The sequence below is a fragment of the Onychostruthus taczanowskii genome, unplaced genomic scaffold, assembly GCF_017590055.1.
Source record: "Onychostruthus taczanowskii isolate IOZ18803 unplaced genomic scaffold, ASM1759005v1 scaffold53, whole genome shotgun sequence".
Lineage (NCBI taxonomy): Eukaryota > Metazoa > Chordata > Aves > Passeriformes > Passeridae > Onychostruthus > Onychostruthus taczanowskii.
The window spans coordinates 2,056,024-2,082,755 of NW_024502902.1; the positions used below are offsets into that span (position 1 = coordinate 2,056,024).

At 41.9% G+C, this 26,732-nt stretch overlaps 1 protein-coding gene across 1 annotated transcript; it reads right to left on the minus strand.

Moving 5' to 3' along the window:
• Window positions 1-310: 310 nt before the first annotated feature.
• Window positions 311-17,324, minus strand: ADSL (adenylosuccinate lyase). The gene is made up of 13 exons (XM_041416941.1): window positions 17,116-17,324; window positions 12,579-12,782; window positions 11,416-11,460; window positions 10,516-10,595; window positions 8,593-8,764; window positions 8,262-8,308; window positions 7,779-7,869; window positions 6,879-6,948; window positions 5,668-5,815; window positions 3,734-3,824; window positions 2,797-2,886; window positions 750-926; window positions 311-453 (listed from the first exon to the last, which is right to left on the minus strand). Exons 1-13 carry the CDS (start codon window positions 17,269-17,271, stop codon window positions 367-369), a joined length of 1,458 nt encoding a protein of 485 aa, XP_041272875.1. The 5' UTR covers window positions 17,272-17,324; the 3' UTR covers window positions 311-366.
• Between the last annotated feature and the right edge of the window lie 9,408 nt (window positions 17,325-26,732).

Below are 26,732 nucleotides of genomic sequence, written 5' to 3' on the forward strand. Positions count from 1 at the left end.
GAAAGATGAAAATGGGAGTGGGCTCAGATCCCCTTACCTCTGCTCTTCAACAAGTCAGTCCTACATGAATGTCAGGCAGCACCAGGCATTGCTCCTTGATGGTGCTGTGATAAAGTTACCTTGTCACAACTGAGCGTTTCTCAGTAACTCAGCATGCTACAGATAGAGGCTTGACCTCCATCAACAGTCAAAGACCTCCATCAAACAGCAAACAAAGAATGAAAAGCCCATCTGGAATGAAGGAGGCTGTAAGCTCTGGGGGCTAAATGTACTGTAGAGAACCAAAAGAATGTGACACAGTAAATAGACGTGGGTCAATAAGGCTTTTATTATCTTCCTGTACCCACACACATTTGCAGACTATACCTAAAGTGCCAGTTCAACTTTCCCACCCATCTTGCTTTGGTATGGAATCAGTGCTGGTCGAACCTCCTCCTTCAGGAACTTTGTCACCTGTTCAAGATGAGAAAAATAAAATTAGGAAAAGGTCTTGCCTCCTCCTCCCCATCTAGACCTGCTTGTCTTGCTGGGGTCTCTCTTTCACAGAGACACCCAACAGTCTGGTATGTCCAGGGTCAAAAGTGTGAAGCCACAGGGAAGAAAGTCAAGAAAGCCAAGGAAATCAAAGGAAAAAAAATGTGTCTTCCTTAGTAGTATGGCTAGAGCTATATAATATGTACACTCTGTAGCAAACATTGCATTACAACCCACATTGCATTACAACCCACAGCCTCTTTCCACTACTTTACCTGTTGAGGAGCACGTCCAGTGAAGGAGGAGGGATCCAACAGGCTTTCAAGTTGTTTATGGATGGGGCTGAAGTAAGGATCAGCACGGACACGGGCAATGAAGTCATTATCACCCCCTTCCTGTTTCACAACAGCTGCTGCTTGCTGAGAGAGAACACGAATTTTCTCGTGGCAATCCTGTAGGTACAGGGAGAGGAAGATGGAAAAAGAAAAAAGTCATTCCATTGCTATTGACAGCACATGTTCATCTCACCAGCTTATGTGGGAGGAAAAAATATCTAAGTGTATTGCCCTGGACAGTGCAAAAACAAGATGCAGTTTTGACTGCTGTGCTTCACGTGCCACTACAATGAAACAAGATTTTCTTCATCCTTTCACATCTGCCCTTTGAGGCTAAAACAGTCCAAATGTCACATACATTCCCTGTTGAACTGTAACATAAACTAATGACACTGGAATAATTTATACTTCTTCAAATTTCCCAAATACTCTTAGGAGTCATTCTAGGGCTTGTTTGTGGTTTTTTTTCCCCAATTGTAAATAATGTAAAACCTACAGATTTTGAAAAGGGAGAAGAAAAGAATCTGTCCAACTTAACAAGTAGTGAGACTTTGCAAACCATGGCCTACATAAGGATAGACTGAGGAAAAAAAGCCATTCCTTTGGAATCAACCCATTCCTTTGGAAAGAACAAGGGAACCCAACTGTAGTCAGGTACCACCTGCAAAATCAGATATTGCCATGCTGGTCCTAAAATACAGCCATGTGACTGCATTTACAGCTATGCAGGAATCTTCTCCTTAAATGTAATGTCCTTGATCTACAATCAGGACAAAAATAATCCTGCTTCCTCTATCCAAATGTCATTTTGCTTCACCACTGACCTGCCTCAGGTGAACACATCTATCTTCTGGATATTTAGGGGAGGAATCTGTTTAGTAGTGGGGAAAGGAAGTGAGTTTCAGTGCTATGAGGTGGGAAAACCTAGAAAAGGTGCTGTTCCAAAGTTCCCAGCACACAAAACCAAAACATACGAATGTGAATATGAACACCTTCTACAAAGTACTAAGCCCTATGGGTATGTAATTAAACAGCACCAGAAAGAAGGCAGGTCAACAAGAGACACAAATGAATCACAGAATGTGATTCATATGATGTGACCCTTAATGCATTTAGTCAGGAAGCTTACTCACTGACCCACTGACATCAGAAACACAGGGGGAAAAAAAGATGTTTCCTGACTAATATAATGGGGGTGATTTGCCACAACTGTTTCAGAAAACTGAAACCACATATATTCTGCTCAAATCTTCTATCAAACCCTTTCATTATTCTTTCAAGTTTCACTTCTATCCTTGATGTGAAAATAATCATAGAAGGAAAAATTATTATCTAAAAGGTAAGTGAAAATAAGGTGTTTCATTAAGATGGAAATTCAATGATCAACTTTGACCTGAACTGTGAAGTTAAATGATCAGGAAATATAATCTAATTGTGTCTGGGTTTATTTACTAAGGAAAATATATAATTACAGTTTTCTTGAACACAGGAAGCTGAATGAAGGAGTAAACAGAGTGGTTAATATATTGTTCTGAGTTAGGGAAGAATGACACATGAATGAGTGATTCAGAATGGTCTTACTTGCTTTTTTTGCTAACAGTACTGATTCATCCTTTTTTAATTTATAAGGTAGCCAACTGCCAACATGTTCCATTTAAAGAAGCCTGGCCTGTGTTCCAAGTGCCTTCAAACACTTAAAAAAGGAAAACGCCTACTAGTATCAAACATAAAAATAGATCTCCCTCTTCTCCAGCACAGCCAGCCAGATTAGCCCAAACACACAGTGTTCCTAACAGAAAATAGGGATCTCCACAAGTGCTCTCCCCTCAGAGAGCAGAGCCTGGCTTTGCAGCACCAGTGTAATAACTCTGTGGGAGCAGGTGAAGAGTGGAGGAAGGTGAGACAGGACAAGAGCCAAGACACATTTGTTTCTCAGGAGACAAACACCAGGCTGTAAACAAAGGTAATTTGGACACTTCATTTGTACCTGACGATTGCCCCCAGCCTTCACCATTGCCATGATTATGTTCTCTGTGGCCATGAATGGCAGCTCCTGCCGGATCCTTCTCTCAATCACCTTAAACACACACACAAAACAAACAGGAAAAAAGAAACAGCATTAGAGAAAGTCTATAGACGACTGAAAACTTTGCAGTGAATTTTTTTTCCTCTCCCCTTGAATCTCTGGGACTGGACAATGGTGACAGAATCACAGAAAGGTTTGGGTTGGAAGGGACCTTTAAAGCCCATCTACTTCAACCACCTGCAATGAGCAGTGACATCTTCAATTAGATCAGGTTCTGTCCAACCTGATGCTGAATGTTTCCAGTGATGGGACATCCACCACTTCTCTGAGCAACTTATTCTAGTGTTTCATCACCCTCTTTGTAACAAAACTTCTTTCCTATATCATCTGAATTGTTCCTCTGTCAGTTTAAAACCATTACCCCATGTCCTATTATAACAGGCCCTGAAAAAAATTTGTTCCTATGATGCAAAGACACATTGTCATTTTGAACTTAGCTCTGGAAATCCAGATATTGAAGTTGATAATACTTAGAAGCCATATCTTGTACGAGACATTAGTTTGGAAAAGATGTCCAATAGGTTTTTTTTAACTTGTAGTAAGTTCCAGGACTGGACGTGATCTGTCTTGACAGTATCTTTTGCTGCTGAGTTCTACAGGTCTGTTCTGCAATTCAGGGAAAAATATCCTTTGTGACAAGTTTTGTATTTACTCTGTTATTGGCCTCACAAGAGGCCCCTAACATATGTCCTACAACAGTGAGAATATGGCAAGAATAGAGCAAAATTCAGAAACCATTTGAACTAACAAAAGGATGTAATTCTTGGAGTGGGAGCATTTTTGTACACTTTGGCACAGTTGTAGCATTACCAAGGAGGTTCATTATCTCCTGCTTTACCTTTGGATACACCACAAGTCCCTCGGAGACATTCTGCAGTGTACTCAGAATGATGTCAGCTGTGAGGAAAGCCTCAGCCAGACACACGCGCCTACGAGACACACATACCCAGAACCCTGGTCAGCAGCAAAGCCATGCTCCAGCCCACCTCAGATCCTTCAGCTTCTCTACACAACGTTCTAAATAGCATTACTGTGGCCTAACACTGGAGCTGTTCTCTTTTTTTTTTTCTTTTTGGTCAGTAGAGAGGGAAAAGGGTGAAGGCACACACAGAAAGCTCCAAGATAATTCAGTGATTACACAGATAGGAAACAGGGCAGCAATCTACAGGATCTTCCCCTGCGTGTTCTTCGTTGAAGTGTCTACTACTGATCCTACCCTCCAGCAGTAAGACATGCTGCATGCTCATGCTGTGCCTGGCTGTGCTCAGTGGGGAATTTCCAAGGGGATCCATGCGTTTGGTGAGGGCTTCCTCCAAGAAACCAGCTCCTGGTCACAAAGGAGGTTCCTGACAAAAAGCAGAGGAGGGAAACAAGAGGAGTAGTGGGAACTGAGCTGTATCAGGCAAAATGCTCTTCATCACAATGCAGCAAACATAGCATCATCCATCTGTGACAGCAGGGCCTGGCCCATCTTAAACTGTGATCTTTTAAAATATCCTCGTTCTTAAACCTTGTGCTACATCTAAGCCCTCCAATTCTATCAGAGTGCCTTAAAACAACTTTGCTGGATTGTAGATTGATTGAACTTTCTCTGGCTTGTTCTCCTTCCAAAACACTATAGCTTTAACAAGAGCACAGATTTTTATAATTGGTTAATGAAGTGGACAGATGAGTCTTTCTATTAGATAAGATGAAAGTAAAATATTAAACATTCCAGTACATCTCTCAACACTTGGTAGCTATTGGGAAATAAACACACCATATCAACCAGCATGCAATTTCTTAAATTTACATTGTTTTCTGCTGCCTATGCAGCTCTTTTTTTAATGAGGCTAGGAGCTGTGAAGTAAGGTCCCCCTGGGAAAAAAAATCTTCTATTTTTTCGCAAAATGTTACGCAGCTATTATGTTTGTGGAGACATTTTAAAAATAACATTCTTGTCAGCAATCTTAATGCTAATCTAGCATTAATTAAGCCAAAACTGCTGCTGTTCATTGTCTCACAGGTGCCATACCTTAGAAGTCTAGAGATTTCTAAGATTCTAAGAGATCAAATTCTGCAAGAGAATATGACTTTGAAACTAAAATGTTTCAAAGGTAGATATGAGCTTTATGCAGACTTAGTACTAAATAAGACAGAAACATTGAATTTAATTGCTGTAATTTACTTGATAATAATTGTAGATAACTTCTGCTCAGCTCAAAATAGTCAAAACGAAGAATTATAAAACAAAGCAAAATTTGCTGAGTAATATCCTAAAGACCTGCACAGATTTTAATGAAACTTTTTAAAACATAGAGTAATTGTGCTCTTTCTCCAGGATCCAATTACTTATTGTAAAGAATATTAAAATATGTTTTTTAAGATTATTTGGAAGGTTAAGGTATTGGATTATACTCCAAAAACTGAAAAAAAAAAAGCAGGGTCAAAAAACTCCATGCAAAATAAGGAGCAGAATTTGAGAAATGTGATTGCTGTAATACTGTGCTATTGAAACAGGAAGACTATGAAAGCAATCTATTACCCTGGCTTCTGTATCCCTCCCTTTCACTGCTGGTTTACTTTACAGAAGATCTTGACATTAAGAACCTAACAGTTTTTATCTGATGGTACAGAGGAAACCAGTTTGTAGTCTCCAGGTTCTATTGAGACTGCTTTTTGTCAAGGTGGCATTTTGTGGCTTTAGTTTAAAGGCAGTATTTTCTAAAGAGGCCAGAGGACCTTTCTGCACAAGGCCAGCTGCAGCTGCTGCGGAGCACAGTGTGAACAGACCTGTTGGCACTGTCATCCAGCGTGCGCTCAAACCACTGCACGGCGGCCGTTTGGAGGGGATCCATCACCAGCGTCATCAGGTGCCGAGCCAGGCTGCAGCAGCGCTCCGAGCGCATCGGGTTCCTCTTGTAAGGCATGGCACTGGAGCCTGTCAAAGCAGGAAAAGGGATGCAAACAGGGCTACAGAAGGAGTGCTGCATTCAGGGAGAAGAGATGAAGGGTCTCCCCCAGGAAAGAAAAATGTGTCAGGAATCACAGTTTTGACTAAAGCTTCAAAATACAACAATTTTCTAAGGGCATTATATAATAACAAAAATGACATCACCATTTTCCCCTTCGGATTAGGAACATCTAAATCTGGGCAAACGAAAAGTGAGATGACCTTTTTGCAGTTCTGCAAAAACAGAAGTACTACCACATAAAAGGGACAAACGTACTTTTAAATGTTGTATTTAGCACCACCTCTCTAGGCTACCCATGGCAATCTTAGCAGCGTTCGAGCCTCCATCTGCTCAGTAACACTGTCCTTCAAAGTCAGATGCTTACACTGCTGCCTGTTGCTCTAGTGAATGGGTATTAAAATCATCCACAGAATGTAGAATGGTACAAGTACCAGACAGGACTAAGGCTTAATTCTCTGATTCAATTCTATACAACTATTTTAGGGACCCGAACTTTCTTTCAGCCAAGAGCCAAAATGCAACATTTGCTTTTCCCTTTCTAGCAGCGTCAGAATCACATCATTGGTGTTCTTCCGGCAAGGGTGCAAGGGTCCTCCCTAGTTTCATTGTTCCTAATTGTCTGCTTATAAAGATCAAAATGCTGAGCTGGGCTGAAAATCTACTTTCCAGTCAGCCTCATGAGGACTGGAAAACATGAAGCACTCCTCAGACCCATGTCTGCCTCACTAGGCAATGGACATACATGGCTACTCCTGCTCTCCCCACAAACACAGGGAGTGCACAAAAACAAATCTGATTTTAATTACTTAATATTCAGAAAACTTTAGGTAAGGGTGTTTTTTTTTCTTTTTCCTTCCCCCCTCCCCTCTTTTCTTTTTCTTTTAAAAGGATTGAAAATACTAACAATGTCAACTCCAGTTAATTTAAAGAAAATTCTGCCAGTGACATTTCTAAGTTTGTTTAGAAGGCCACACCAACATAAATGAAAAGACACATACACCGGTCCAGGAAAACTCTCTCATCCCTTACCAATCTGGTCTTTCTCAAAAGGCTCCTCTATCTCCTTCAGGTTGGCCAAAAGACGAATGTCAGTGCAAATCTAGAAAGCAAGCATGAAAAATTAACAAAACAGAACAGAACTGACACCCACCAATGTATCTTAGCGTTACTGCTCTCGGAGACTCTTTGCATCTATGTGCAAGAAGTAAACTGGGGACAGTGAAAAATTTGACAAAAAAACTGACACTGCAATCGTACTTCCTGGCCTAAAAATGTTTGTCAAGACAACACAGAAAACAGCATGTCCACTGGATTAGATGGGAAAAGGACTCCAACAAGGGCAAATGCTTGCAGGGAATAGAAAACAGATCAGAAGAGAACACTGAAAATGCATAACAAAAGTGCACGGTGATTTGCAAACACAGATAATGTGTGCTCACTGAACTGGGAAAAAACCAAAACAGAAGAAAATACCACAGATCACTTTAGCCCAAGAGGAGGAAGAAGGAGGGAACAGAGATAAATCAATGAAAAGAATCCACAAGGACAGAGAGAATAACACCATTATCAGAAAGGCAATTAACTAGGAGGAAATGGTGAAATTTAAGAACTCATACACCACTAGGAAAGACATTTACACTAATTGGATCAATTTAGCATAGATTAGACTAATATCTGGTGTGGGAGTTGTTAACCCATTTTAGAATCTGCTCAGTTAACTTGCTTTATTTGTCACTGGTTTTAAGATCTTTGAGATTTGAGTAACAGGCATGTACCCAGCGGTGAATTTTCATGATCACAAAGAAGACAGCTGAACAAGGAACTTGAGCAATATTTCTTGAGCAGAGCATTCTGCACCAAAGCACCTTCTCTTCAAGATCTGAAACATTTCTCCTTCTTCCCAATGTATCAGGATGCTAGGATGCTCACCTTGTGTATAGAAGCCCCCAGACTGGCCAGCACAGCCAGGACTCCAATATCCACCTTACGACTGTAGGTCTGCCCTGTGACCATGTAAGCCCTAGAAATAAGCACAGAAGTTGAGTGTTCCAGCCAGGCACAACAGTACTGCAAGACTTTGAGCAAGCAGTGACATGGCTCTTGAAGTGGAGGGCTGTCGTTCTGCTCAGATGAAAACAACTTTGGATTCAGGCTGTCAATTTCTTGGGGCAGCATGCAGGTGAGAGAGAGGTAAACAGAGGAAAAGAGACAGTTGTGCTTTGACAGGGAGACAAGAAGAAGTGGCCTATTTACAAGGTGAAGCTTCATGCAGGAAAATGCAACTGGGAATGGAAGGGGGAATGCAAGGGGGAATAAGTGAACAGCAGCACAGATGTCGGTTTGGCAACCAGGGGAATCTGGGCCAACAGTCCCAGCAGGAGTCACACACTGCTAAGAATGCGTGTTACATACCGCTTGAATCCTGCCTTCTCAGTCACTAATCTGTCCAGTTCTTCAACCTTGGGGTGAAGTGAAAAAAAAAACAGAGCTCAAAATACAACTCAGCAAGGTCAGCAAGAGCAAAAATGATCTTTGCTTTTCTAAGTTTACTGTCAAAAAATCTTCTGCTTTCTGTGAAACATCCCTTCCCAAATGCTGCTTACTTTCACAGAGCCTTGTCAATGATCCAGAGGGATCAGGGTGACATTGTAAATTTAATGTGAGTATCTCAATGTTCCCTCAAAGACAACAGCATTCCAGAGCAGAAAATTGCCAAGACTACACCCTGGGCTGTCTGACGTACTTTACTGTGGTCTCCCTCAAAGAGCTGCAAGAAGCTGGCTTGAGTGCCAGTGGTGCCTTTCACACCCCGGAAGCGCAGGTCATCCCGAGCCCGCTCCAGGTTCTGCAGGTCCATGCACAAATCTTGAATCCACAAGCAGCAGCGTTTCCCCACAGTGGTGAGCTGGGCAGGTCTGAAAACAATCAAGAACATAACAGAACTCATTGAGGATTTGCCCAAGCACCACACTTCACTGCTGAGTCTGCCATTAAGAGTTCCCTACAGATTCAGCTCTATTGACTCATTTGAGCAGAAATTAACAAGATTTGGCTTAGGCAGAAGGATGTACCAATGTCAGCAGTAAATGGTACTGAAGATGTAATCATTCCTTTCAGGAATAAGATGGAATTACGTTACCAGAAACCAGCAATTCTGTGTCCAAGTGCCAGGCGGGCGCCCCCTGCCGGCCTGCAGGGGCTGTGCCAGACTGGGGTGCATCTGTCCCCACCCCAATTCCGCTCACGGGGGGCACCCTGGCTGAATTACAGCACTGGTATGAACCTCTCAGCACAGAGACATCTGCATTCACTTTGTGATTTTGAATTATTCCTCTCAGGAACCTTTCCTTCTTATTTATGAAAATGTGTTCCTCAGCCTCTGGGCAAACACGCTTCAACAACGCTGTCAGCCAACACTTCGTGTAAAACCTCTACCTTGGAATAAGTAACTGCAAGCTTCAGCTACACTTCAGTCCCCCTGAAAATGCTTTGAGGCAAAACCAGGGGTGTTTCTGGAAATCACTTTCCAGAAAGTGAAATATTTCAAATTATCCACACGAACTCCAAAGAAAACTTCTACACTACTTCAAAAACCATACACACATGAACAACGTGCTCCTCATTAAGCTCAGACATAAAAAGGAAGCTTGTAAGATCTGGAAGCAGGGACAGGCGATCCAGGAGGAATACAAAGGAACTATTCAACACTGCAGAGATGGGGCAAGGAAAGCCAAAACCCACCTGAATGAATTTAGTATGGGATGTGAAAGGCAACAAGAAAGGCCTCTGCAAGTACACAAGCAGGAAAAGGGAAGGCTAGGGAAAACAGGGACGTGATTGTAAACAGAGTAAAGGCCCTGCTGACAAACGACACAGAAAAGGCTGAGACATCAATTATGATTTCACCTTATATACACTTCTCTGTCCTCTTTCCAAAAGCCCAAATAAAACTAACAGATACTCCCCCAAAAAGTAGATGAAGAGGGCTGTAGGACTAGAGCTGATGGAACGGACACTGCATATACAGCAGGACAATAAATCAGAGACCTGACCTGATGCTTTCCCTCTCCTTTGGGAGAAATATTAAAAGTGCCAGACACAGAGTCTGACATGACCTGTGCTTAATTTCCCTGCCTCTGCTGTTCCGTATCACCGGGGTAGAAGACTCAGGCTTAGCTCAGGGTATAGTTTAATGCTTCTGAAAACAGTCTTCGTGAAGCAGGAAATTAAACTTCCCCAAGAACAGAACCACCCAGATCTCATTATCCTTGGACTCAGCATCTGTACTAACAAGTAGGCATTAACAAAACTTTCCAGGCTGCAGCGGAAAATAGCTAAAAATAAAAATAAAGAAAAACAAAGAAAATCCTGACTGGAAGACAGGCTTAGTGCAATTCCCAGTCATGCTTTTTTGAAACAGCCCAGAACATGCACATCTGTGTTTGCCTGGAAGTTATCCTTTATATGAAGCTGTGTTGAAGCAACTGCTGACAGCTAGTCAAAGCAACAGTCCAATTTCCTGAACAAGCCTGGAGTCAGGCACATACGCCTTTTCTGAACCATCACCTGGTCAGAGATGGGAAAAAGGATGGCAAAAGAGCAGTAGCAGGTCAATTTAATCAAAGCACAGACAACAAAAAGAAAGCAAAGGCTGATGGTTACTTACTGGTAGTGAGTGAAGCCCAAAGCAGGCATGTCAGCATACTTCTCAGCAAAGTCGGCCAGCCGGCTGATCACCCGTGCGAGCTGGTGGAAGCAGGAAGGATAGAAAAGAGGTGGAATGAGAGAGGAAAAAAACCCAAACAACACAGCAGAAGTTTGCATGCTCATGCACAATATTGTGAGAAAAAGGGGAGGGAAACCACTGTGCAGGAAGGGGCAGTTGTGCAGGGAGGGAACTTGAGGGGCAACTGTGCAGTCCCCTCTAACTGCAGAATATGGTACGTTTCAGTTTTTCAGGGCATGCATGCAATTTCTGCTTGCTACAAAACTCAAGCAAGAGCTCACACAAGTCATTGGATTTGAGCTCAAACTAGTCTAATCTTCATGCCCAACCCAATCCTGCAGTTGGTTCACCCTTGGGTATTTTCTTTATTCCTGGAACTGGTCAGAAATAAAGCTGCTAGGGCAATACTTGACACACGTACAGTCCGGGGCAAATTGGATGCCAACTCATTCAGGTCAGAGAGACACCACTGCACTACACTCCTGCTATATTTGACCTCAGAAATTTGTATTCTATAGTTTCTTGAATGCTGACAGACTCCTAGGAATATAGCTAAGGATAAGACTAAGATAATCTTGAAAGCAATACAGTTGTATTGCTATGTAGTACCTGTGGCACAGATAAACACGGAGCTGCTTGTAATTCCCACTGTGAGCAAAAAAGCTCTGGGAAAAGACTTGAGAAAGGAAAGGAAGGGAACTTCACTTTTTTGAGAACAACCCAGACAGAAAGCTCCTCCTAGCTTCCCACAAAGGTTTAGGGAAATCCAAGTTAAAGACAGGCTATTCACAGGACATGAGTGCTCCCCAATTCTGAGACACTGCAGAACCACCTTCTCACCTTGGGTAGCAGGAGATTAAACCCATCACGGAGGACAATCAAATCCTGAAAGAAGCAAAGAAAGGAACTTTGGGCCACGTTTAAAGGACCAGACATAACAGTTTCTCTCAGAGAGGACCCAGATTATGCTTTGTTGATTCAAAAGTCTCCTCTTAAATGATTTGCCTTCCTTCTCATAACAGAGCTTGCACTGAACTTTGCTTATGACAAAAATGCTGGATCCACCACTGCTCCTTTTATACTGTCCATGGAAAGTCATAAATGGTGGAAGACCTGATTCCACCAAGTACCTATGAATGATTATTTTGAGGTCTTGGGATTGCCCACGGAATGACAGACTAAATCATACGGTCCCAAGTGGAAAATACAGGCTCTGTAGGCTAAAGACAGCAGGAAAGTAAGCGGGCTGATGAGGCACCAGTTGTCTTTACTCCTTCTTTTGAAACTGAGGTACAGCTGGGCACAGGTGTCACAAGGAAGGTGATACTACCCAAAAGCTAAACAGGTTTGCAAAGGAGTAGAGAAAAAAATAATCACATGGCAGCTTCTCATGCAACAAAAGCAGCTGTGAAGTTGCAATGGCTTGAACAGTGGAACAGCAACATATACTGAGAAATAAGGCTTCAGCTTGCGCTCTGTTGTAGATGAGGTTCTTCACAAATATTTTACAGCTCTGTAGAACAGTGGTACTTCCTTTTTCACTTAACACACTGATCCATTCTCTTCACTACTGAAAGCTTGCTTTCCCCTGAATTAGGCAGGGGTTCCAAGTAGCAATTGAAAGCTCATGGACCTTGTTCTGTAAGTCAGTGAACTCTTGTCACAGGGGTGTAACTGATAAATCACACAGTTCACATGTTTCTTCATGTGTTTGCAACTCCCCTCTTATCTCCTTGAATATTTAACATACAAGCAGCGGTTAGGGAACAGTTTCCAGGTAGATTTTACTTCACATCAGAAGAAAGAAGGCAAGTGAAGGATGCTTTCCTAGGGTAGCCAGGTTAAAGAACTGAATTAACTTCAACAGAAAAATTAACAAAAATGACTGAAAAATCCACTTAATATTTTATAAAGAAAAGTTTATAAAGAGCTATAAAATAAACAACTGTAGCTTTGTTTTACCCAGCTCTGCAGGCAGGGAACTGGAAATAATACACTATTACCGTGTTATCCCCTACGTAGCAGGAAGTTGCTCCAAGGTGGATGATGGCTGCAGCTTTTGGACAGCAGTGGGCAAAGGTGTGCACGTGGGCCATCACATCGTGGCGCAGCTTCTTCTCCTCCTCTGCTGCCATCTTGAAGTCAATGTTGTCCAGATTTGCTTCCATCTCCCGTATCTGCTCATCAGTGATTGAAAGCCCAAGTGACTGCAAGGGGAAAAGAACTTTCATTGCATTTTCTCTTTACCAACAAACTGAGACAGAAGCTGTTTAAATAATTTACTCCTGTCTGACATCTCCCAGAAGTGTGACAATTTGGTACAAACGAGCTGTAACAGCAAATGCTTTCATTCTAGGGTTCTCCAGCCTTTTCCAATGGGATAGGACAGTGTTCATTCTCAGATGTTCCTCTTGGGCTTTGTACCTTCCTCATTCACGTAAAATTCCTGTGAAAACTACAAAAATTAAAGTACATGGCGCAGAGTGATATAAAAATAGTATAGTTTAAACTTCTTTTAATGAAGTTTATCTTCTGGGTAAAGAAAAATCCTGCTAGCATGTGACTAAATAGCTTGTGTCAAGAAAAACTCTCTGGACCACAACTAAACCTATACAACTGTAAACAGGGGGCTTAAAATATATGGAAAGGTGCATATGTTTTATACGTTTGTACCTTTTCAAAAGTCCTGTAGTACCTCATCTCAGACTGAATATGAAACCTTGTGAAATCAGTTACTTGATCTGGAAGAAGGAGATGAATGCTTCTAGTTCACGTTCGAAACTAATTCAGCAAGCTGACTTAAAAACAAAGATATCCAACCACAGATTACACACTGGTGTAATCCACTAAGATGAGAAAAATGTCTTTTTGTGATACTGAGAAAGTAAAAGTGTCACAATGAACTTGGTATTCTGCCTTTTCCAAATTAAAATACTATTGTCCTGTGCATGAGTAATGAGAAATTACCAATCAGGAGGCTTCCAGGATTCAAAGTATTTAAAAAACTGATTCTGTTCAGAATCAAACTGACTGAAAAAATGGTTTGTAGATAGGGAACCTGGAATTGAAGACAGCAAGTGAAGCAGATGTGTTCTCAAGGACCTCATCAGATAATTAGTACCCAAACATACGCTGCCACAAGCATATACATGCCTGTGAGCGTCCAGCTAAACGGGGAAAAGCACCTGGTCCCAGACTGCTGCCTTTGAGGTGCACTGGTATAGACTGCAACTGCCTAAAAGCACAGGCAGCTCAGCAGGCAATAATTCTTGTGCCAAGATTAAAATCTCATGCCTTGCTCAGACATCCGCAATCCTTTGGGAAAAGCTGATCACAGCACACAGTCATAGAGAGAGGAAAGCAATAACCCCCCACAAGGGATGACTTCGTGTGGAACATGTGCAAGGTAGGGTAGTGGCAAGACAAATGATGCTCTCATCTGTCCACAAGCAACGTGTGAGTCTCTTCCCTATCAGCTTTTGCTGATACTGGCAGTACCTTGGGACGAAAACAAACATCCTTCAAACCCATGTACCTAAGAAAATCAAGTAGGAAAACTACATAAGGAAGAACACGAGGCTTTCCCCAAAGCACCACAGGTCAGTGAAGTCAGCAATGAACTAACTCTCTGCCTTTAGGGTGTCAATCTTCTGAGACTGCCCCAATATTTTGATGTGCCACTCTTTTCCCCAAAGCACCACAGGTCGGTGAAGTCAGCAATGAACTCTCTGTACTGTGCCTTTAGGGTGTCAATCTTCTGAGACTGCCCCAATATTTTGATGTGCCACTCTAACAGCTATGACTGTTCATCACTTCTCCTAAAGGATGGGGCAGAACAGGCAGATGATGTGGCACAGCACCTGCACACAGAATGAGAACACTGGGTGTCCATCATATGACAGAAAATTAATTAAACTTAAAATGGACAGAAAAAAACAGAAGGAGGGTTACTAAAGAATGAGAGAAAACATTTATATTTCATATATGCAAAACATATTGTAAGTCAGTTCAATGCTGCAGGATGTCAAAGCTACTTCTACGAAAAGGGAGAGCTCCAAGAAATTTGTACTTGACTTTCAAAAAAATTTATGCAAAAAATTAAACTAGTGTTTTGGGATGGGTATACATTCAGACACCTCAGCTCTTAACCCAAACTTTAAATACTGTCAGTTGGGAAAATATAAGTTTTTCTTACTAATCCCACACTTTGCTAAGCCTGCTCTTTCAAACTCCTGCTATTGCCTGCTGAAAGGAGCAAAACACTGTATAACTTTCTGACAAATTCAGTTTCTTCTAAAATAATTCTTCCATTCTCATCTCATATGCTCCAAGTGGACCACTTGAAAATTCCACCTATTAAGTACTGTGAATATTGAAGGCATGCCTGGCCCTATACTTTACCTAAAATTTTATCACTAAGCTGCACATCTTCTGTCTTACTACTCCCTGCAACTTTAAGAAAACCTATGATTAGAGCTTCCTAGATCTGATTTACCAGAAGACAAAAGTAAGCATTGCCCGCAGTTCATTTGTTACTGTTTGGTTTTTAATGTATCTGAAAAGATAAGCTATGTATCTTCTAAAAGAATGACCCAAGAAGCAACACATTAATGCCTTGGAAGTGAGGACAAGTGCTGCAGTAAATTGCCATAGTCCATTTATTACCTGGTATTTGGGTGGGTGTTCTTTTTCACAGAAATACTGTGCATCTTCTGTAAGGAACCTACAGAGAAACTTTGTATGTGTAACTAACTGACCACTGACAGAGATAACAGGTGCTGGAAGTAGCTGACTCTTCCTTCTTTTTAGTCCAGAGATGACATTAGATTACAAACTGTTCTGGAATGAGGAGCCAGATAAAAATAGTAGTCTCCCTCTTCCCACTATGAAAAGAGAGCTCAAGGAATTGTAAGACCTCTCTCTACTTTCTGGGAACAAAACTCTGGGGTGGCAATGGGAGGCAGAGCAAGGGACAATAGATGGGGTAGCCCAGAATTCAGGATTTGGGAATGGAAACCTAGAAGCCCCAGTCTGGTTCTTCCAAGCAGATTGCTTCTGCTATTGGGCAACTCATGTATTCTGTTCTTGAACAGAAGTAAAAGTGATGATTATCTGATGGAATCGATACAACTATGTTTAAATTGTCATGCTTTCAAAATGCAAAGCTCCTGAAGCGTGCACTCTAGTACTGACACTTATGCCAGATGAGATTTGTAGCTTTCCCACACCAGCATCTGAACTGTGACAAAATCAGGCATGCAGTACTTTGGAAAGTAACTCCTATTTAGCACAGCTGTGTAATTGCATCTTCAGCTTCTGCAACATGACATTGGTCCAGCATATTATTGACAGTGCTGCTGTAGTGATACTACCCTTGCATGGAGAAGGAACATGGTAATGACACTGAACACACAGTGCACATTCTCCAGCATTGTGCTTCTCTGCCCTTGCACTCACAGTAACAGCCAGACCTAGAGCTTGAATTGCTTCTAACAATCCCAGGGCTCTGAAAACAGAAATTGGACTCTCTACAAAACAAACAGGCTCCTATTGAGTCTGAAAGCTAAAGCCATTCTGTCAGAAAGAGGGGTGGTTTTGTGTCTTTTTTTTTTTTGGGAACACATTACAGCTTTTTCACTGTCAAAAACCTGGTAAGAGTCACAAGGAATCAAGTCAGTGCAACTTAAAAACTGACCGTGTCTCAATTAAGATGTAATAATAGCTGAACATGTATCACTAATTAGGACCAGACTCAAAGAGTTTAGCTTCAAGTGCACGTTAAAAAAGTCAACTCCATATCCTCTGCTAACACAACAGCTTGCAATCACATGGACGTACTCTCAGTTGCAGCTTCCTAACAGTTGAATTAATGGTACACAGTACCCAATCTTTCCTGGTATTACTTTTTTTTTGTGGCACTCAGCCTACCAGAAACATCACCGCTACTTGCAGGGTAAATGCACTGCTAACTTTGGCCAAAAGTAAACACTTATCTCGGAAAAAAAGGGCTATCTGAGAACAAACGGCCAGAGATGCAGGGGGTGGTCCGGTTGGCACGGCCAGCCAGCCATCGGATTGAATGGACAGCGGCCCTCAGCCGTCACACCTCCTGCAAAGCAAACAGCCGAGCGCTCGGGAAGGACACCGCTGTTTGCTCAAAGGCAACCCCTCGCCAAAGATTGCTTAGCAGAGCTTTTACAAAACCAATTCTACAGGGCAGGCAAAAGTGCAAGGGGGAGGGTACGAGGCGAGAAGAAATGATTTGCTGAGGGGCGACAGGAGGGATTGTGTACAGAGGGTTGATAACCCTGAACCCGCAGAGCCCCCACCCCTCGCGCCCCTTTCCTTCCCGGAACGCGCCAAAGGGGCGCCTGGAAAGTTGCTTTGCTCCGTTTCCCGAGGGTAGCTCCGGGAAGATACGGCCGATTCCCGGGCCCTCATCTGCCAGAGCCCTTAAGGGAATCGGGACGTGAAGACGCCCCGGCACCACGCTCCCCCCGCCGCGGGCCGCTCTGCCCTCAGCGCCCGTCCCGCCGTTACCTTCTCAGCCTGCGCGAGGTAGAGCCAGAGGCGCCGCCAGGTGCCGAACTTCTTCCTCTCGCTGAAGTTGTAGGCCATCTCGGCACTGGCGTAGCGCGACACCAGCGGGGAGCGGTACCGCGCCATCACGTCCTGCTCCTCTCCGGGGGCCGCCATGGCAGCGGTAGCGGCGGCTGCAGCGGCGCAGGGCAGGCGCGGGCCCGCGGGATAAGGGCGGGCAGAGGCCCCGCCCCGCGGCCTCAGCCACGGCGGGCCCGGCGCCCCCCCGCGCCCGGAGGCCAAGGCGGCCCGAGGGACACAAAACGTGCACAAAACACGAGCTTTAAATGCTTAGCAGCCAAACACATTTATTAGTATTTTTTTTTCTTTTTTTCCAGGAACCCAAAAATAGTTTGTAGTTATAATGTAAGCAACTGAGTTGCACATAATACAATCATATCTTTCAAAAAAAAAAGAACAAAACAAACAAACAAAAAAAAAAACAAAAAGAAAAAAACAAAATGAAGAAAACAAAAAAACCAAAAAAGCTGTTTAAAAGCCCAAAAAAAAAACCTTCAGAAAACTTATATATAAGTATTACACCATCTCTCAGTTTCAATGAAATGACGACGACTTAATTCTTTATTACTCTTAACTTGTCACACTCCAATAAAACGTCACCCTTTTGTTTGTTTTTTTTCTTTTTTTCCTTTTTTTTTTTTTTTTTCTAAATCCAGCATGAGAAATACAGTACCTGCTATGGCAAAAATACACATAAAATGCAACATTTCAGCTTATTTGTACATTAGTAGAGTTTAAACATTTTATTGGTTTTTTTTTCTTTTTAAGTGAACCAGTGATCTTAAGTACCACTATACTAAAAGTAAAATAAAAATATAGAAAAGGAGGAAAAGGGGGCAGCCAGCCTTACAAGAGCACCTTCTAAAGTGCTGAGTTTCTGTGTCCATGGAAAACCCTTAGGAAGTTCAAACATTTCTGAGAATATGGGATGGAAATTAAGATGAAACCTGGATATGCAAGACATTGCGTCATCTCCTCTACATTCTCCCCATTTGTCCTGTAATTTTCCTTACTGCACACTATAGAAAGAGGGGAGAAACCAGAACTATGGTAAGAGTTTAGTAAAGGAAGCCATTTCAAGTATAAGAAAAAAAAAAAAAACACTTACAGGTAACTTGCAAATAGCATCAATATACACACAGCCACTATTTTTATTATTACAATGTCTGCTTCTGGGGGACAGTGTTTCAGGCAAGAGGACTTTAGCTGTACCTTCCTGTTACCTATTTATGTGCAAAGTAGAAAAGCTGCCTTTTCTAATCCAGCCATATCGGACATCAATGATTTTCTATTCAGCCACCTCATCCCTCCATTCCATACGGAGAGAAGAAGGGGGCATCATTTTACCAAGAAGACCAGATGAAATGAATCTGTTTCTCCATTCCTCTTCCAGACACACCCTTCTCCCATTACTTGTCTGCAATGAAGAGAAACTCCCGATGCCCACCAGTAGCCAGTTTCCTGAACAGGTAGAAGGCATTTACCTTTGTAAACATAATCCCTTATGTTTGTGGAACTCAAAAGCAGCATTTCACATCTCCAGCCGAGCAGTGGAGATGAAAATAGATCAGAACGCTCCCCTGCCACTGCTTTTCCTCCTCCCCTTTCCTCTTCCGCACCCAGGAAGATTACATTTGGTTATTTTTGTTAGAAGGTGGGTGTTTTTTTTGGTTCTTTGAGGACAATACTTAGCATTTAGTTAAAAGTAAACATCACAGAATTGCCATAAGCAGGTTTATACTGCTGTTTGTTCTGCTTTCTAGATGAGAAAGAAAGAGCACTACGCATCAGATGTTCTGCAGGCTTTAGAGCAGATGTGGCAGACAACCAAGATACCTCTGTGTGTAAATCCCACAGGTGCACTTGCATCACTTCAGCTTCTTTCTCTGCAGAATCACTGTATACACTTCACCTTGATTACTGGCAGAGATGGAGAGGGTGGCGTAGGGCAACAGTGGAGAGATGCTCCTAAGGCCACGGGGAGCAACACAGGACAGAGAGGACCAGGGAGTGTCAGACAGAAGGGTTTCAGGTACAGAAACCATGTTCTTGATATTTCAAATGACAAATTCCAAGAGGCATGGGCTCATATGCACATCCCTGAGACGCACATCCAAGAAAGAAGAAACAGGGACCAAGTGATTAAGAGAGGAGCAAGTCGCAGAGGTTCCCTGACGGCTGTGGGATTTACCCAATGAAGACCTCGTCCCCCACCACCCTCCCAGAGACATTTTGGGAGAGTTGTAAGGCATATACACAAGCAGCATCTACTATCATTCCCTCTGTTCCTACGTTCTATTGGCAGGTGATGGCTTCTGTATATTGTGGACAAGAAGAGACACTGCATTTGAAGTGTGACTGGTAACACACTGAAATTAACTCAGGGAAGGACACAGGAAGCTACTCTGCCCTTCATCCCTGGAGCAGCAGCATAAAGTGGCCAGGTTCTTCATCTTACAGTCCCTCTCTGGAACTACACACCACCACCTCCCCTTCCTGATGGCAGGAAAAATGTGTATACTTGAAAGATGACATTACCAAAACTGCCTTTTAATGGCAGGGAGAAGTACACAAACTTTTTCTGATTTGGTGGTCTGGTGAAAGAAGCAGCAAGCTCAAAGTACTTCAATGTTGAAGCTTACCTAAAAGTACTGGAGACATGTGACCTGTAGCAACACTGGCATAACTACATAAAGGAGAAGAAGAAGATGGAAACAGGCATAAAGACTCAAGAGTATGAGTAACTGAATCTCTATCAACTTCTATCATTTATGATCTGAGTGTCTAATGGACTCAATAATTTAAAAAATCAAAAGGGTTATCTCCTTCCACACAAGCAAACAATGTAAAAAGAACTAGTGATCTTGCTGTGAAAACCTCATAATACTTCTATCATGCTTTTTTCTTTAAAGCACTTAACAAACATTACTAGTTGATCCTCACAAAACCCCTGTGAGGTAGGTAAGTATTATTAACAACCCCGCTTTACAGGTGAAAAAACAAAGGCAAAGTAGTTAAATGACTTGCCCAAGGCAAGGGAAGAGTAATGGCCAATGTTAAAATTCAGGAGTTTCAGGCTTCCCAAACCTATGCTCAAAACCACCAGTTCAAATATCTTTTTACAAAGGAGATAACAGATGAAAATAAAAGCCCATCAAGTTTAGAAGAAAAACTAAGATTTAAAAGGTTACATCAGAAGGGAAAATGTACCACGAGGTATTTTTGTGAATGAGTTTAAGTTTCTGATTTTTTTTTTTTTTTTTTTTTTTTAAAGGCATTCTGACAGAGTGGAACCCTGATAAGATCACATCTGCAAGGCAGGCACAGATGCGAGAGTGATCATCAAGTCTGTTACTTATTACAGTACTGTGAATGTCAACAAAAATAAAATTGCTGCATGAAAACACTGAATACAGGCAGGATAATCTCTCAGTTTATGATATTTCACCCAAGATAATGCCAGTACCATGGTTCACCATGGACAAAGGAAAAAGTCAAGTCAAAAGGTCCCTATTATAACGTTGGAGAGAGCAGTGAGATCTACATTTTTTCTGAGGAGACTCTTCCTGGAAGCTCAGCAAGCTTCAAGGAATGCGCGTAATTCACAATGATTACATTTTGGAGATGTGAGGAAGTAAATCCTTTTTAATGACCATTATGATGCCACCTTTTAATAAAAATAGGATGGCTCCTTTTAAATAGAGGGGACCTGGTATACATATCAGTCTACTTTCCCTAGAATTTCACATACTGTTACCATTAGTGCTAAGTCACTGGTAGCAACACCAGACAACAAAACACCAGTAGCTGCTGCTGTTGAAAATACACAGTCCTCATAGCTTGGCTTTGATCAGCACTAGAAAAAAGTACTGTCTCCACCATCCTGCCCACAGCTCCTCTGTCACTGTATGAAGAGTACCAGAAACAGCAGCAAAGAAAATGTTAGGGATAAGGAAGCATGGATATCAAGGACTAGCCACATTCCAACTCTCCTGGAAGAGCACAAGGATTGCTGAAATGGAAAAGGAGTAGTAAATCAAAAAAACCCAGTGCCTGTGGCAGTGGGTTTCCTGAGCTTAACAAGGGCCAGAGCACAGGAGCTGGTGGGTATTCTCCAGGTAGACCAGGTGTCCCATTCACCCTTCAGGCCCTGGGTTAACACTGTGTGGCTGAATTCACCCTGGGAAAGGCTGAGAGCTGATTTTGTTTTTGCAGCCAACATTGGTAATTCAAACCTCTGCCCAGTTATCCATTGGCCAGCTTCTGACAAAAGGAAGGTTCTTATCAATTCCTTCTTAATTCAAAGCTATCACTTCCCCACTTCCCCAAACTATAATGGATATGCCATGGACACAGAAACTCCCGAACAGTTTAGCAAAGTATCTTTGTCCCCTACACCCCCTTTGCAGAATGCATAGTTTACAATTCACTTACAAAATAAAGAAGCAATGCTGACCACATATGGGACCTTTTTTTTTTTTTTTTGAAAAAAGAACAAACAACCTCTTCTTAAGTTCAGTATCAAAATTCACATTTGCATAATAATACATTTCAAGGCCATTAGAGAGGAATGAGAGCGAAGCAAAGAAAACTGCAGAGTCTCTCCTCTCTTTGTCTTCCTGAATAGAGCTGAGGGATCCCACTGGAGTTTCTTTTCAGGGTGGGAATTACAAAGCGCTACAACAACAGCTCTTGATCTCGTACACCTCATGTTTTGGGTGGGACGAAGAGGTGAATTATTAGGGAAAAAAAAACAAATGGAAGGAGACACTGCAGATTCCCATGTTTAGCTACAAACAGCTTTGAAGAAACAAAAAATTACTTCAGATTTTTTTTCCTTTTAAACACTTCTACCTTTCCATTTCAAAAACTTTTTTTTTTTTCTTCTTGTGTAATACCCTGTTCATTTAAATGGCAACGTTAAGTGTGCTGGAAGTTGAAGGGTTGAAAAAAAAATTCCTGTTTTGCTTATCAGGACACGGGCAGAGAGGGTAAAAGTGTGCCTGCACCCACTATTTAACAGAAGCTACAAAACATCATCTTCTCTACATGTATAAATTTGTCTCAAACATCACTGTGTTCAAATTCTCCAGTGCTTACAAAAAACCAAAGCCACACACACTCACACTCATGCATACAAACATAAAGAGAAGCCACATTATACATATACAAACTCAACCTGCAACGCAGACTAGCCTAAAACTATCAACAGCTTCTGTGTGCATCACATGACATCCCTTCGCACCCCCCACCCCAATCTCTACCACATATGAATACGTATTGTGCAGTGTAGAGACCAGCCAATGATGCTGCTTGTCAAAAGGGACCAGTGGGCTGCAATCTCAATGTCTGACCTCTTGAAAGAATGAATTGACCCTTGTCTCCCCTCTAGCCCAAGCGGTCTCCTCAATTAGACAGTCACTATACTCACAAAGGCACATTCATAAATACCACATTTAACTTACTGCTTGTAAAAACATAGGAGGAAACGTTAAGCGCTTATACCCCGACCCATTCCTACTGACCCAGAAAGTATCACAATAACATATCACTTGGTGAGACCTTACTCCACCTTCAGAAGGTACATATTAAAGAAGTCTTCAAACACCTCTTTTAAATTTTTTTGCATAAATGAATGCTTTTTTTTGTTTTTGGCTTACATATTTTGGAATACAGCACACTCACTATAAAGCTCTGTTGTAAGGCTACCCCCTAAAGTAAGGCTGTTCTACCTTGGCTTGCATTTTCACTTCATTTTGCTTCTTTTCCGCATGTCCCCAAAACAAAACAAAAAAACCCACACAGCGCCTTATATAGAAAGGGTAAGCCAGATCTGGCAGGGATGGGAAAGAAAGCACATAATATCATAACCATGTCACTAAAATAGCTATCCTAACAAGCTGTGCAACCTCAACAGAAATTGATGAAGAAAATGATCACTTATGGTTGGTTGTGTTTCATCTGAAACAGGAGGAGCTTCCACCTTGTCTCAATTAATAAAAACAAACATAAAAAAATGAGGAAATTAGTTCTGCAAAGGTAACAACATACACTAACAGCCAAGAAGAGGCATTCAGTGCTCAAGGAAACATTGCTTGCCGAACACGGCCTCCTTGTATTGCGCACTCTGCTCTCTTCCCCTCTGCCCACCACAGTCAAGAATGTTTGCTGCTAAAATACTTCAATACTTAACGCTGGCTGGCACAATGCATTCTTCCCTTTTTTTGTTCTTCTTCCCTGGAGTGCTCTGTACTACTTTACAGAAAGGCTGCCAGAATCAAGTCAAAAACTCCCTTTCTCACTACAAAATTTACAGGAACCCTAACACTGCTGAATGTCACCAGTCCCAACTATCACACAAACAGGGCAAAAAAGGCTCTTTTGCAGAGGGCACTTGATTTGCTAGAAGCTTGCTAGGACTCTGGGAGACTTCTAGGGAAAAGCTTTCCTGCATAGCTCAATGAAAAGCAATGTGCAGGCAAACAGTCAATGCAGATGTTGCCTGCTGCACGCTACAGATGAAACTGCATCTCTTGTGGCCTGACAAGTTTTAAGAGTAGGCTCCAACCCACCAGGAGCTTTTTGTAGCACAGATGAAACCTTAAATCACTTTTCACACAAGGATCAGAAGCTACAGTTACTACATCACAAAGTTTAAGGTCACGTAACACCACAAAATAGAGCGCTATAATTTTAAACAGGACCCTGACTCAATTTTGACAGCAATGTAGACAGACCCTTAAAGTCTACTGTAGGCAAAGCTCTGCTTGATGAGTCACTACAAAATGGACCTGTTTCCTATTATCTACTGCAAGGGAACTTTGGTAAAATTCAGCAACACTGGTATTTACAGTGATGGGACACTTATGCAGAACATTGTGAAGGACATGGACTAGGCACGGCTGCTAAAAATCTCCAGTTTGGCTCCTGTCATTCAGTCCAACCAACAGGTCTACTACAGCCTAATGGTTGCTTTGTGGTTTAGGTTTGGATGTGAATTGAGGACAACAGGGAGTACCAACTCTGTCTACACTGGGAAACTTCACATATTTCTCCCCATTACTGTTACCATCCTTCTGCCACAGGTGGAAGTCTAGTACTGGAGATAAAGGGGAAGAAAGAGTTTGGGTTTTAGATCTCTGTATTTTGATCACAGTGGGAATGACCACATCATCTAACAGTATCAGTTCCTAAAACTGCAAAGCAGTGGCAAATAAACAACAGAACTGAAATGATATTGTGTGCAAAATCAATTTAGACAAACTAACAGATTCTGTGTATGTTGCTTCAGATTCAGGACCAAAGTTGCACATCAACAGCATTTGTTTATTGTGTTTTGGTTTTTAAAATTAATTTCAACGTAGTTGTCTTGGTATTACTTTCCTGCCCACAAAGCATGCATGCATATTTACAATTAAGAAAGCTGCTTCTGTTAAGGGAACTTTACATCTTTAGGAAAAAAAACAACCCTACTTTCTACTCGATCAGGACTATTATCCTGAGATGTTAACCAGCCTCCACAAAACCTGCATTTCAATCCATTTGAGAACCTAGATGCTAAGGTCACATGATTTACAGTGAAGGCATTATATGCAACACACACTGGAAACACAACAGGTCCTCATATGCTATGTTAACCCCGATCCAGCTCATTTCATTGACCAGGCTTTTCAAATCTGGGTACCTCAGATACAAACAGTGCTCCTCTTTAAAGTCAATAGAAAAACAATATGCACAAACAAAATAAGAAACTTAAGAGCTACATCTTAATAATGAAGCAAAAAACCCAACCTAACCAAAATTTCCCCCCAAAAAACTACAGTACTATTTGGATGCACTATTAGGACACAGTGGAAGATGTGGCAGCATTTTTAAGGAGAAAAAAATGGGACAAAGGTTCTAAGGAATAAATGCTTAGAAACTTCATGGTAAAAATAGAAAAAGAGGCCAACTTAATAAAAATTTTTAATGGTTATTTAATCATTGAGGTGGTAATCCCATCCAGCTTTTTGAAAACAACCTGTCTATATTGCAAAGGTAAAAACGTACTTGGCTTAACATTCTTACTCATTACAAAAGCCACTTAATGTGAAGCACAAAAAAAACATATATAAGAAAAACCTGACAACCTGTGATTGTAAAAAAACCCCAAACCAATAAAAACCCCACTCTCAAGACTGCCAGGCAAGTGTCCAGGTAGAAACTTAAAAACACTGGGAAAAGATGGTAAGTATTCCAAAGCAAATGTCAGAAGTCTAAACACAGGTTTCTGAGCTGTATGACACTTTGTTTTGCTTGCTAGACTCTGCTGTCACTGCTAAGACAAAATCCTCAAATGGAGCAAAGAATTATCACACAAATTAAAAGCCCTCAGCTTTATAGACACTGCAAGATAGGGTAAGCAAAGTGGCTGGATTTTTATCTGGAAAGAGATGCCTTTAGTCTATTCCAAGCTGTGCTCTCCCCAGCCTCTTCTCCCTACCTTGCCAACATGTTTAAACAAGATGCTGCCAACTCCCTCCTGGGAACAGTTTTGTAGAAGCCCAGAAATACCCTAACATCAATTCCTGCTGACTTTTTGCTGTTAGGAGCTCAAATGGTAACAGAAATATTACAGCATTAAGCAATGGGTGTCCCCAGCAGCTGAGTCTGATTAGCACAACTCTCAGACAGCACATGTAATGGTTGGGAGTGCCGTGACTAAGCCACACAGATCTGTCAACCTTAGCTGGAATATAGACTAATGTTACTTTGATAATGTAGGGAAACTGTCACTGAGGAGACAGTCACTAACACCTACAGGATGCACATTCAGAAAACGAGGAGCAGACTGTTGTACTACAATACGTTTGGACCCAGCAGACCGATGAAACTTATGACTGTCAACCCTTCAGCAGTCAGTCACAATCCACTTTCAAGTGAATGTCAAGTCCGTCAGCTTTTTTGACTAAATGCTATGGTTTCCTCTCTTTTAGGACACTGCTAATTTGATAAAACACAGCTTCTGGCAAAGCACTCATTTTCTCATTAAAAAAACCCAATAAAATAGAATAGAATAGAATCCTAAACTTTCTAAGTAAACCCTCCTTCTACTGGCCCACGACAGGATTTTTGAAGCACGTTATTATTACTACTGATTATTTTCAATAGACTCACATGCACACGCAGCACAACATGAAAACACTGGGCAGCTGCTATGAGAAAGACAGAATTTGGCATCTGATTTCTTTTATTAATAACAACAACAACTTATCTCAATTACTATTAAGTAACTCATTGCACGACTTGCTCACGCGGCATGCTCTTCTTCCCTTAAGAATGGGCACATCTATTTCCATGGAGTGGCTACACTGCCTCACTCTGCCTCGTCTTCCCTCCCCTCCCCTACTGTAGGGCATGTGGGTGCATGTAACAAGGCACTAGCGCGGTTTTTGTGGTTTGAGCCGAGCCGTTTCAGGCGGAGTAAGCCCCTGACCCCTAGAGCTGGGAGGCAGAAGTTGGCCATCCCAACACTGAACTCTTAAGTTCAAGACTGTAAGCCCTGACAGCCAGCAGCA